Below are 11,724 nucleotides of genomic sequence, written 5' to 3' on the forward strand. Positions count from 1 at the left end.
TACCACAGATAGTGATTCTTCCTAGTGCACAGCTTGCCTTGATGTATGTCATTAGCTGTTGTATCTATAAACACTGAGTGAAAGCCAGGCCGTACGGTATTTATGTCCCACTAAAGGCCTGAGGAAATTGAAACCTCAGGACTTGGGTGGGACATAAGTAACACAGAGGCCTTGTGCAGTCTCTCTGCACCAGGGGAATTTCACCCACCCCTTTAGAGTGATGGAGAGCCCGGGACTGCAGGATCAGCATGGGCATGTCATTTTATCTTCAAATATTGCCAGGGAAGGATTATTAGGGCTCTGGGGATAAAATGGATTTTAGGTCCCTATTTTCCAGAGGCGATCAGCAGATTTTCCCTGGCTACTTCCAGTATTTTGCAGCTGCTTTGGAGTGATGTTGTAAAACTCTACACAGAGAGACGGTTGGCAACAGGTTGCAAACAGGTGAACTAAGGGAAGAGAACTCATGACCTTTGGCTCCAAAATCTGCATCTACAGGAATAATGTTGAGCAACGCTCCCTCCACTAGAAGACAGTAGTGCATTTATACACACAGCTCCAGTTTATCCTGTTTCTGCCTTCCATGCCTTCTTTATTGACTTACACCTGGGATACATTTGACCCCAGATAGATACATTTCTATCTCACTTACACCCATCTTTTGCTGATTAACTGCAATGAAGTTCATCCTGGCTTATACTCATGTGAGTGAAAGCAATATTAGTCCCCAAAGGTAAAATCCTGGTCCCCTCAAAGTCAGTGAGAGTTTTGCAATGATTTTTTTTAAATGAAAAGATAAATGTGTTTTTTGTTCCCCACTTTTTCTCGCCCAGATATTGCTATTCTGGTGAAAATTCTCCCGAACATTTTGCAGGCAAAAAGAGAGGGCAGAAAAGCTGCCTTTTCGAAGGGTGGGCAGCTGTAGTTTTCTCTGTCTAAAACCCTAATGCCCCTACCTAACAGAGAGGGCAGCCACAGGCAGCAGATTGGTGGACTGGTTCCTAATATAAACGAACAACGGGTGTCATCACAAGACTCTCTCACTGTGCCTTAAACTGTCCACTTTTTTTAAATGTAGCAATCATGAAAGATACCAGGCAGAACTCAAGAGCCTAAATTCTACAGTTTATCCACAGCTCAGCAAAGTATTCACTACGGGCAAAGCAATGCAGGTTTTCACTACACTGTCCTGCCAATGCATTTCAGTCTATTTTAGGGTACGTCTACGCTGCACAGCAAGCCTGGGCTTTGACTCGGGTTGAGCCCAAGCCCTCCTTCTGTTCATTACACAAATCAGTCCAGCTCAGGTCAGCAGAGGCCAAGTCCCACTGTGACTCAAATCCAAGTCCTACCATTTTGCAGTGTGGGCACAAGACAAGCAACAGACCCGAGTCAGAGGGTCTGAGTTGTGCAGTATGGACGTGCTAGCATGGCTGTGAGACCTAAGTCCAGCAATTGTAAACCCAGGTTTATAATGCAGTGTGGATGCTCAAGCATGGGCTTGGGAATACTAAGTCCTCAAGACCAAGTCCCACAGACCCCAGCCTTAGTGTGCAGTGTATCCATATCCTTAGGGTTTTTCTACACTTGTCGCCATAGTGTCTAACCTTGTCTGGAGGTACCATCTGTAGTATTGAGAAGTGAGTTCAGTTTCCTGGGCCTATTCTTTCCTTGCCAAAAGGAAATGTCAATTAATGTCACTTGTGGCAGTGGCCTTTGGCCATACAGACCTTTGTCTGTTTAGAAATTGGCTAGAGGCTACCAATTTCTTTGACAAGGTAGCCATCAGCTGGCAATGACTTCCTGTATATAGAGCTCAGCTTGGTTTGAACCAGCTATGAACTGCCACTACTAATATTTTTGGAGAATAGAGAACTGGGGTGGGTGTGGGGGGGAGAGTGTTTGAGCAGTGAGAAAAATATCAAGCAGCCAGTAGTGTTTGAAAAATAGGCACTTAAAAGTCTCAGCAACATTGTAAATTACATGATATTTCCAGGACAAATTGCTTCAGAGAAGTTCATGTCAGCCTCCTTGTTTTTAATAACTTCTTCTAACTTTTATCGTTAATAACACTGAAACTTGAAACAAACCTGTGAACTCTCCAGCTGACCTTTACTGAAGCACTTGCTAAGGCTTACCCTCATGAAATGCATTTCACCTGGCTAGCGTTATTTACAAGCCTCAAACCACTGAGAGTCAGGTCCAGCTGAAAAATCATGAAATCCAAAATAGAAAACACACACCACACACCACTGGCAAGGAGTCAAGTCTTCCTTTACACTGTTAACCTCTGTGTCTTGAAGTAATCCCAATGTAAGAATATGCCATATTTAGCACTTGTTTACATTCATTTCTGATATATGGAGCCAACCTGTCCTTTGTTATACTGGTGTAAATCCAGAGTAGCTCCATGAAGTCAATGGAGTTAATACTAAATTTACATGGAGCAGAATTTGCCCCCACTGAATCTTAGCTTTGCAGACTTAAAGGACCAGATCCCCAGGTGATATAATGACAGACCTATGCAAACTTATACCAGCTGAGGATCTAGCCCAGAGTCTGTTTTGTCATTATTAATATTGCCTAGTTTATTCTCTGTAACTGTATTATCTTCTCAGGGTATTTGTTATAATTAGAGTTGAACCCAAACCAAACCTTGTAGATCCAAACTCTTCTGAACTTTGAATAGTTTGGATCCCAACCTAGTTCTTTGAGGTTACTCCCTCTCTCTAACATAGCACACAAATCAAATCAGGTCCAAACACTTCTGATCTTTGGAAAAGTTTGGCTTCAGATCTAGACCCAAACTTTGCCACTTAGACCCATATATAGTTACAAAATTGATTTAACTCCTACAAAAGCAATTACTGTAGCTACCAGGCATTGTATTCATTTGGCAATATTTTAGCTAGAATACGAGAAAATATATCGTATTTCTCAAAGACCTATTAAATTGCCACAAAGATGTGCAAACAAGATTCTAATCTCAGCCAACAGAGCTAAGAAATCCAGAATTTGTGGCCAACTGCTGCCCTCTTTTGCATAGATGTAACAGAGGCCAATGTCAGGTCCATGGTGTCCATTTCTGCCCTTTCACTGAGGCATGAGTTTCTCAGATTTAAGAGCATAAGTGCTATTCAGGTCCTGGATTGCTTAAATTACTTTGGAGTAGTACAAAGCGCTTCTATTTAACTATATTATAAAGAGTGGGGTGGGGGGGATTAGGTTGTAGTTTAGTCTCCTACAAACCTATATGTAGCCACAAGCAAACTGTTCACCTTACTCTGAGATAGCGCTAGTGAATGTTTCATTCAAGTGCTTTTTGGCCCCTGTGTGAGTATGCCAAAATGGGACTCAAACTGTTTATAAATCATTATAAAGGCACTGGCTAGAAAAACTAAAAGCCTAATTAAATGGTTGGATTTTCTCTGAGGAACTCCAGGAGCCATTCATTTGTTTTAACTCTGTCAAAAAAAATTAAAAACAGGTATTTTAAGTCTTTGGCCCCGATTGTGCACTCATGTTGGTGTCAATCAGAAGCAACTCATTAAAGTTTCATAGATTCATATATGTTAAGAACCATTATTGATATATGTTAAGAACCAATCTAGTCAGAATTCCTGTGTAACAGACCAGAGAACATCATGCACTAATGTCTCCATCTAGCCATACCTCCTGTGTTATAGCACATTTTTAGAAAGATACTCAGTCTTGATTTAAATACTTCAATCTATGTAGAAACCATCACTTCACTAGGTAAATTGTTCCAGTGGTTAATTACCTTCACTGTTAAAAATGTGCACCTTCTTTCTAGTCTGCATTCTGCATTTGTCTAGCTTCAGCTTCCAAACATTGGATCTCATTATGCCTTTTTCTGCTAGTTTAAAGAGCCTTCTCCTTTGGGAAATCTCTTCCCCTTGTAGGTACTTGTAACCCATGATGAAGTTACTTCTTAACTTTCTCTTGAATGAACTAAATAGATTGAGCTCTTACAGTGAGAGACTTAAGGGAGGCTTTCCAAACCTTGAATCATTCTTGTAGCTTTTTTCTGAATCCTCTCCAATTTTTTCAACAAGTGTAATTTACACTAATGTAAAACCAGAATCAAACCCTGGGAATGTATCCTTAGCCCCACCAGTGCCCTATAAAGTCAAGATGTGATTGAAGCTTAATGGGAGTTTTGCCTGCAAAAGGGCAGCAGGATGAGGCCTGAAGTCTAGTTTCTATCCCCTTAACCCAACAAGCAGGTTCTCAATAGTTAAAATTATTCAGGGGCTCCTCAACAATTTATCATTTTTGCTTCTGATTATGTGTCCACTGTTCAGCACATAATTGAGAATGAATGGTATAATGGCAAAAAGGTGCTTACTGATGTGAGTAGCCCCATTTCAACTGAAGACACTGGGTAAGTTTTGTCCCATTGCTGACAAATCATTTGCAAAGTTACATAGTTTGGAAATTGTTGCAATTTTAAGAGATTATAGAAAGCATCTCAGGCCAGTCAATGTCTATTTCTCTTATGTTCATAACACTTGTGTCAGTTCCACCTCACCTGCACCATTGTTTGAACAGGTCAGTAAGATGTATGGGCATGATTCACCTATCACTTACATCAACTTTACACCAGTTTAACTCCATTAAATTACTCCTATTGTACACTGGAGTGAGAGCAAAGTACTACCAGCCTTTCTCCATTCTATAGCACCATATGACAGAAATTTGGGACTCAACTCTGCTCTGATTTAAATGGGTGAAAATCTGGAGGAACTCCATCCACTTCCATGGAATGACTCCATATTATCACTTGTTCAACAGACATTGTACATCGGTGTGCATACAGTGCCCTGCAGGGGTTAAAATGATCCTAAACCTCATAACAGAGTATATAGAAAAATGCTTCGAGGGTAAAAACTGACGCTCCTTTTCCCAAGGTAATTTTGTACAGCCACGTTACAAAATCTTGAAGAATGGAGTTTAAATTCAAACTGACTAGTCAAAGCGAATCCTGGGGGAGGGGGGCTGTCCCTAGATGTTGGTATAATCTGGGTGGAAGGGGGGGCAAACACTGTAGTTTGTGTCAACAGAGAAGTGTCAAAACCTAATGTCGGCAAGCAACCTGAACAGACGCTGGGGCAGTTTGAGAAAGAAAGAAAGAAAGAAAGAAGAAAGAAAGAAAGAAAGAAAGAAAGAAAGAAAGAAAGAAAGAAAGAAAGAAAGAAAGAAAGAAAGAAAGAAAGAAAGAAAGAAAGAAAGAAAGAAAGAAAGAAAGAAAGAAAGAAAGAAAGAAAGAAAGAAACCCTGTATTATTACCACAACGGATTCTCCTCAGCTGACCTTCTAGACTGGGCGGGACAGCAAATGTTTGGGTAAGTATATTAGAGCTTGATTGTAATTCCAGGAAAAACAGTCACGGATTTTTTCCCCTTTTAAAGTGCCCATTTGTGTGATGTTTCAGCACAATATTTAGGATCAAGTTGGGATGCAAATATACTGTCTCTGGGGACAGCCAGCAGCACCCAGGCAATGATCCTGCTTCCAATGTCCCATCTTTTCCATGCACGTTGGATACTGTATGCAGAGTGTTAAGTAGCAGACCCAGGCTGCTTAGACACTATATATATATATATATATATATATATAGGGCTGGCTGCTGGGGTAACGGGGCTGCAGAAATTGCTACCTGCAGCCGCACGTTTCGACCACCATGTCCTCGTATTGTTTGTAAACCACGTTGTTTCCGGAGTCTATGTAGAGGATGCTGATGGGGCTGAGTTTGGAAGGCACGCAGCAGCTGGGAGGAGTGGACTCGGGGTCCATGGAGTTCATCAGCGTCTGGATGATGGCGTGGTTGGTAGGCTCCAGGTGGGACCTCAAGGGGAAATCGCAGATCCCCTCGCAGTGGTACGCCTCGTAATCCAGAGGGGCGATTATCCAGTCATCCCAGCCCAGCTCCTTGAAATTAACATGCAGGGCCTTCCTGCTGCACCGTGTCTTTGCCTTCTTGCCCTGCCCTTTTCCCCCAGCCCGGGCGGCGATTGTGGTCCTGCGCCTCCTCCTGGGTTTAGTGGGCGTTTCCTGGCCAGGATCTGGGGGCTCCAAGAACGGGGGGCTGCCCAGGGCTTTCACCTGATCCCTGATCTCCTTGAAGAGATTCTCCTTCCTCTTGCTGTGCGAAAACGCCACCAGGAGGGCTCTCTCGTGGGGCTGGGGCTGGGGCTTGCCGAAGCCCAGCTGCCCCGGGGGCAGAGGCCTCCCGGACTGATCCGACACGATCCTCAGCATGAAGCAGAGCCGCTGGCCCGAGCCGGGTTTCTCTCTCCCGTCCCTCATGGCTTCCCACACGTCAAACACCTCCCAGCGGGGCGAGCCTGAGTCCAGAATGTCCGCAGCCCGGGAGTCCCACAGCCGGGGCGGCCGGTCTGCGCTGGGGCAGGCGGAGAGCAGCAGGTGGTGGAGGGCTCCCTGTCTGGACAGGGCTAAACTCCGGTTCGCGGGGGGCTTCCGGAGGATCCGGAGCTCAGCGCCCACCACCTCGTCCGTCTCCGGCAGGCTGGAGACATCGAAGAGGAACGTCTGGCCGGCCTCTGCCGGGGAGTCATCTGGAAGAGAGAAAGCAAAGGCAAACTGAGGCAGGGCTAGGGCGGGAGGGAGATCCTGGATGACAGAGGCAGCGGGGCTTAGCTCCAGCAAGGGCCTGCCAGGGAAATGGGGCAGGCAAACGACCCCTCGCTGCCGCAATGGCCACCCCGGCTGGGCACGGGGTGGATGAAGCCGCCTGCTTTCGAAGGAGGGTTTGCATCGCCCTTCCACGCGGCTCCTTTCCCGCGACCGCGAAGGGCCCTTCCGCGACCGCGGAGTCCTTGCGCGAGGGTGGGTTTTTTTTTTGGGAACGCCTTTAGCAATCTACCGGGCTTCCCGGGTGCTGCAGAGCCCCGGGGGAGCCCCCGGCAGCCTCCCCTCCCGAGGGTGGGACACTGGCTGTGAAACCAGCAGGCACTGCAATCCCCATAAAAAGCCTGGAGCGAAAGACACAATCTGTAAGTCGATGCCCATTTAGCAGGTTCTCAAGGATTTAAAGTGTGTGTCGTCCCCCCCACACCCCCCAAGTTAAACATTTTGAAATCTGTCAGGACAATTTAACTCATATCTACTAGCTAGAAAAAAGGCGATAACTTGAATGGTGTATTTTCCACTGAATGCATCCGATGAAGTGAGCTGTAGCTCAGGAAAGCTTATGCTCAAGTAAATTGGTTAGTCTCTAAGGTGCCACAAGTACTCCTTTTCTTTTTGCGAATACAGACTAACACGGCTGCTACTCTGAAACCTTGAATTGTGTGTGTGTGTATCCCTTGTAAATCAGATTGAAACCCAAACTCCTGTTCCATGCCACACTTGAACGTTTACTGGGAGTAATTAAAGGACCTTGAAGAAAACAAAATTAAAAGGAAGGGGGAGAAAAAGAAGGAGATGGCAGTGAACCCCTAAGAGCTCCCCCCTCCGAAATCTGATCCTCAAATGTTGCAAGTTCTGAACCTCGCCTCACGCAGCAGCCACTTGCTGGGGTAGTGAATATGGTCCTAGCAACGAGGTTAATTGTGTAAAGTATTTGCACTTTTATATCTTCTCTTAAACTGATTTCGAAACCAGTGCCCATGGTAGCGGACAGAAAATCTGAGTATTGCTTTGATTCACCATTGGAGAGGAGGAGAACCCCTGGATCTTTTCTCCAAAGAGGGAAACCAACCCATTTTGGTGCGTTCTCTGATACCGTATTTTTTTTCTTATCGTCATTTTAAAAACAGATTTAAAATTCCTGCGAGAGGCAGATAAGGAGAGCCCTTTGAAGCGCTCATCTGGTTTCGTTTTGCTCTGAAACTCCCAGATACTGTGCAGACTTTTCGCAGCATTAAGCGGTTTGCGCTCACAGCCCGGCTGAGCCGCAGAAAAGTTTCCTCGATAAATATCAGATCGGAGGCTTAAGGGGTCTTTGTTGCGCGTGATACGGGGACGGCTTGCCCATTTAAGTCCGCTCGTTGAGCGTTTCAAAAGGTTGAGCCATCGGGTTTTAAGTAGAAAATCCTGATTTCCGTTTAAAAGCTGATTGCGCGGCATGGCCTATTGACATACGTATTTCAATAATAATAATAATAATAATTAATAATTAAGAACAGAACGATGACATTTATATTTAAGCCAAACCTCCCAATGACTTTACCCCAAACAGACCCCAAACCAGGGATGTCTATTTATGCGTATTCAAGTGCCTTCTGGTCCTATATCTACGGAAGCCTAAAATGCGTATTTTAGTTCATGTTAAATAATATTCAAGATTATATTAATATAGTTATATTTTATACATATAAATATACCAGATTGTGTCTTTTTTCCCAAGCAGAACTCACGACAATATAAATAGGAAATCAACGGCACTATCTTGTCCAGTAATAAGTAATACTAGATACACATCCTGATTACTATTTAACAGGAGCTAATGTGTACATCTGAGGCTTCCTTAAGGAGACTTGGCCCCCTCAGAATACAAGAGTTGTACAGTTTTGTATCTGTATGTCAGAATAAAACCAGGCGATTAAGCTTCTTTCATTTGACAGTTTTCATTTGACAGTCACCCTCCAGCAGATCTGTCTTCGTTAGGGAAAATTGCATTTGCTAGATACCAGCTAAGTCCAGACAGCGATTCCTGAGCTATCTTTAGAGATTTGCTGTGTGGAGCGCTTTAACTTGCCACGATTTTAATATATAAAAAAATATATTTAATATATATATAAAAGCTTTCATCCTGATCTAAATATCTTTTTACAGCCCAGATTGTCCATTTCAAACTTCCCAGACCAGTCAAAACAGTAATTTCGTTACATCATAAATAAAAATTAAAGCGCTCTCTTTTTTATTCCAAGTGGAAGGCGTTTAGCTGCCCTACTCGGTGTTTACTGAGCCCACCCCAGGGCAATAAATTCGCTTGCGATACACCTGGGCAAAAACTGTACTGCCGTTTTGGGCGAACATCGATCATTTGACAACGCTTTCTGCGGCATTTAGCGGCCAACTTTTGTTTCCTGGGGAGCTGCTCATTCGAGCCCGAAGCATCACCGATTGCAATCGGTTGTGACTTGTCGATTTCAGCCCCCAGCCACGTGGGTGCTTTGTTAAAGAGCACCCCGGCTCTGCCCCGGCACCACCCCCATGCCCCTGCCCAGGGCATGACGATTCAAACGGCTTGCCTTTCCAGCTTCAGTGCGTTACATTTGTCTCCATCTCCGCTGCGGTGACGGCAGCGGAGATTAACACAAACCAGATGACAAATGCACCAAACCCAGCAACCCAAAGGTCTGCAGAGGTCCCTGCCTTTCCGAGCTCGCCCCTGGAATCAGAGATGCCAATAAGAATAATTAATAATCAAGGGGAAAGAGCAACAATCGGCCAGATACTCACCCACGGGCCAACTGGCCGCCCGCTGGAGAGACCGGGGGCCAGACATCCGCACACCGGGGCTGCCTGAGCGCCAGCCCCAAGCGAGCGGTGGATGGCAAAGCGGGACGAGTCGCTGCGGAAGGCGCTGAGCGGTCTGTGGCTGTGCGTGGTGCTGGAGGAGGGTGTCCCACCCGGGAAGGCCGTGTCTGGAGCTGGGTAGCAGGTCAGTCTCGGGGTGGGGTGGGGGAGGCAGCTTGCGCCTCCCTAGTTTCCTCCTTGGCTAGCCACGGGGGAGTCGGGGAGACCCTGGCCCTTTCCCCGCACAGCCCGGAGCAGGGGAGGCTGTGCCCCCTTTTACTCCCCTCCGCGGCCCCCCGCCCTTCCTCCCAGAAGGAGAGCAGCCAGACAGGGTCCCCCGGGATCTTTGACGCCTCTCCTTTCTGCCTCCGCCTCTTCCTCCGGCACACCTGCCTCCTCCAGCCCAGGAGCCGGCCACCCTGCAGTTCTCCCACTCTCCTTCCCGGGCTGGCAGCACGTCAGCGGCCCTCCCGTGTGCCCACCCCGCGACACGGCACGGTCCCTTCCCTCTAGAAGCCGTGTCCACTCGCCGGTTTACACGGATGCTCTGGGAAAGTGAGGCAGTGGGTGGATGAGGGAGAAGGGCGGAGGATTGAGTTTCTCTTCACTCCCTCCCCCCCCCAACCGATCCAGAGTGTGGACAGTGGGGGTGGGGGGCAATCGGTGGGACACAGGAAACCCTGAAATCTTTTCATTTCAATAGCTGCTTAAAGAGCCCTGCTGGTTATTCTGGAGGTTGTGTTTGGAACACCTTGCCCTGGAAATAAAGCGTGAAAGGAAACAGATCTAGGCAGGCAGATACATCTGTTAGACTCACTAGGATGAGATGGATTGGTTTAAGATTAGGGTTACATAAATGTATTAGATTAGGGTTGGTTAGATCAGGATGCCATTAGATCGCTCAGATTAGGATCAGAGAGCTCGGAATTAGCGCGCGCTATTAGACTAAGGTGAGCGATCCCAGGATTATCTCGATCTGTTAGATTGAGAGCAGAGAGCTCGGGAGTAGCTGGATCTATTAGATTCGGAGCAGAGAGCTCGGAAGTAGCTGGATCTATTAGATTTGGAGCAGAGAGCTCGGGGTTAGCTGGGTCTATTAGATTGAAAGCAGAGAGCTCGGAATTATCTGGATATATCAGATTAGGAGCAGAGAGCTCGGGAGTAGCTGGATCTATTAGATTCGGAGCAGAGAGCTCAGCAGTAGTTCGAGCTGTTAGATTAGGATTACAAGGCTCCGGATTAAATATGTGGATGAACCCGTTCCATGGCCTGACACAGCCCCGTCCCTTGCCCTCCCCTCTTCTGTGAGACCTCAGATGTCCCCACTGCGCACACCCGGAGTTTCATTCGCTTGCTTGGTGAGCAGAGGAGCTGCCCCGGGCCAGGGGAGCCCGCCCTGCTCCCCCCGCTCCCCCAGGGACCCTGCCTCTGCCCGGGCCAAGCGCACAGGTGCCTGCGTCGCTGCTCCAGCTGTTCCTCCGCTACTCACCTCCGGCCGCCAGGTCCGCGAAGCCCGTGACCGTATCGGCCCGGCCCCCGCCGCTGCTGGCGGCTGCCCCCGGCGGCTCGGGGGCGGACAGGCTCCGGTAGAGGGACACCATGTACTGGTGGGGCACCACCGTGCCGTTCCGCAGAGCCCCTCCGCCGCGGCGTCCAGCCTCCCTCTGCCTCGGGAGCCTCCCCTGCGAGGAGGAGGCAGAGGCGGCGGCAAGTGGCCCTGAGCTGCCGGCTCCCGGCGAGCCCCTCACCGCAGCCGCCTCCAGCCCGTCCCGGGGGCGGCAGGCGCTCAGCACCCACAGGCAAAGGGCCGCGGCCGCCCTCAGATCCATGCTGTCAGTGGGCTCCGCTCGGCGAGGAGAGCGTTGTGCAGGGGCTTTGATGGCTTTGGAAACTCCCCGGTTGCTTTTTAACATTGTGTTAATCAGCGAGTGAGATCCGCAGCCCCTGCACAGCGCCCCCTGCCGAGCTCTCTGGGGTTAGCGCATCCCCCTCCCCTCCCCCCCCAACACACACCCCGCACCTTCCAGCTCTCCTACCGCCCACCCTGCTGCTCCAACGTATATTGGGCAAACGCCAAAAGGGAGACCCAAACACTGAATCATTTATTTTTCTTTTAAAATTCCTCCCCTTTCCCCCCCCCCCACCCTTTTCCTTTGGAATCCGCCGGAAATAAGGCGATTCTGTTATGCCCCGGGCTTTGCACGAATGCTAATGCTT

The 11,724-nt window shown here is 47.8% G+C and overlaps 1 protein-coding gene across 1 annotated transcript; it reads right to left on the reverse strand.

Annotated features, from left to right (window-relative positions):
- Positions 1 to 5,575: 5,575 nt before the first annotated feature.
- On the reverse strand, positions 5,576 to 11,336 carry GDF7 (growth differentiation factor 7). The gene is made up of 2 exons (XM_073335099.1): positions 10,997 to 11,336; positions 5,576 to 6,599 (listed from the first exon to the last, which is right to left on the reverse strand). Exons 1-2 carry the CDS (start codon positions 11,334 to 11,336, stop codon positions 5,677 to 5,679), a joined length of 1,263 nt encoding a protein of 420 aa, XP_073191200.1. The 3' UTR covers positions 5,576 to 5,676.
- Positions 11,337 to 11,724: the final 388 nt, after the last annotated feature.

The sequence above is a fragment of the Lepidochelys kempii genome, chromosome 3 (assembly GCF_965140265.1).
Source record: "Lepidochelys kempii isolate rLepKem1 chromosome 3, rLepKem1.hap2, whole genome shotgun sequence".
Taxonomy (NCBI): Eukaryota; Metazoa; Chordata; order Testudines; family Cheloniidae; genus Lepidochelys; species Lepidochelys kempii.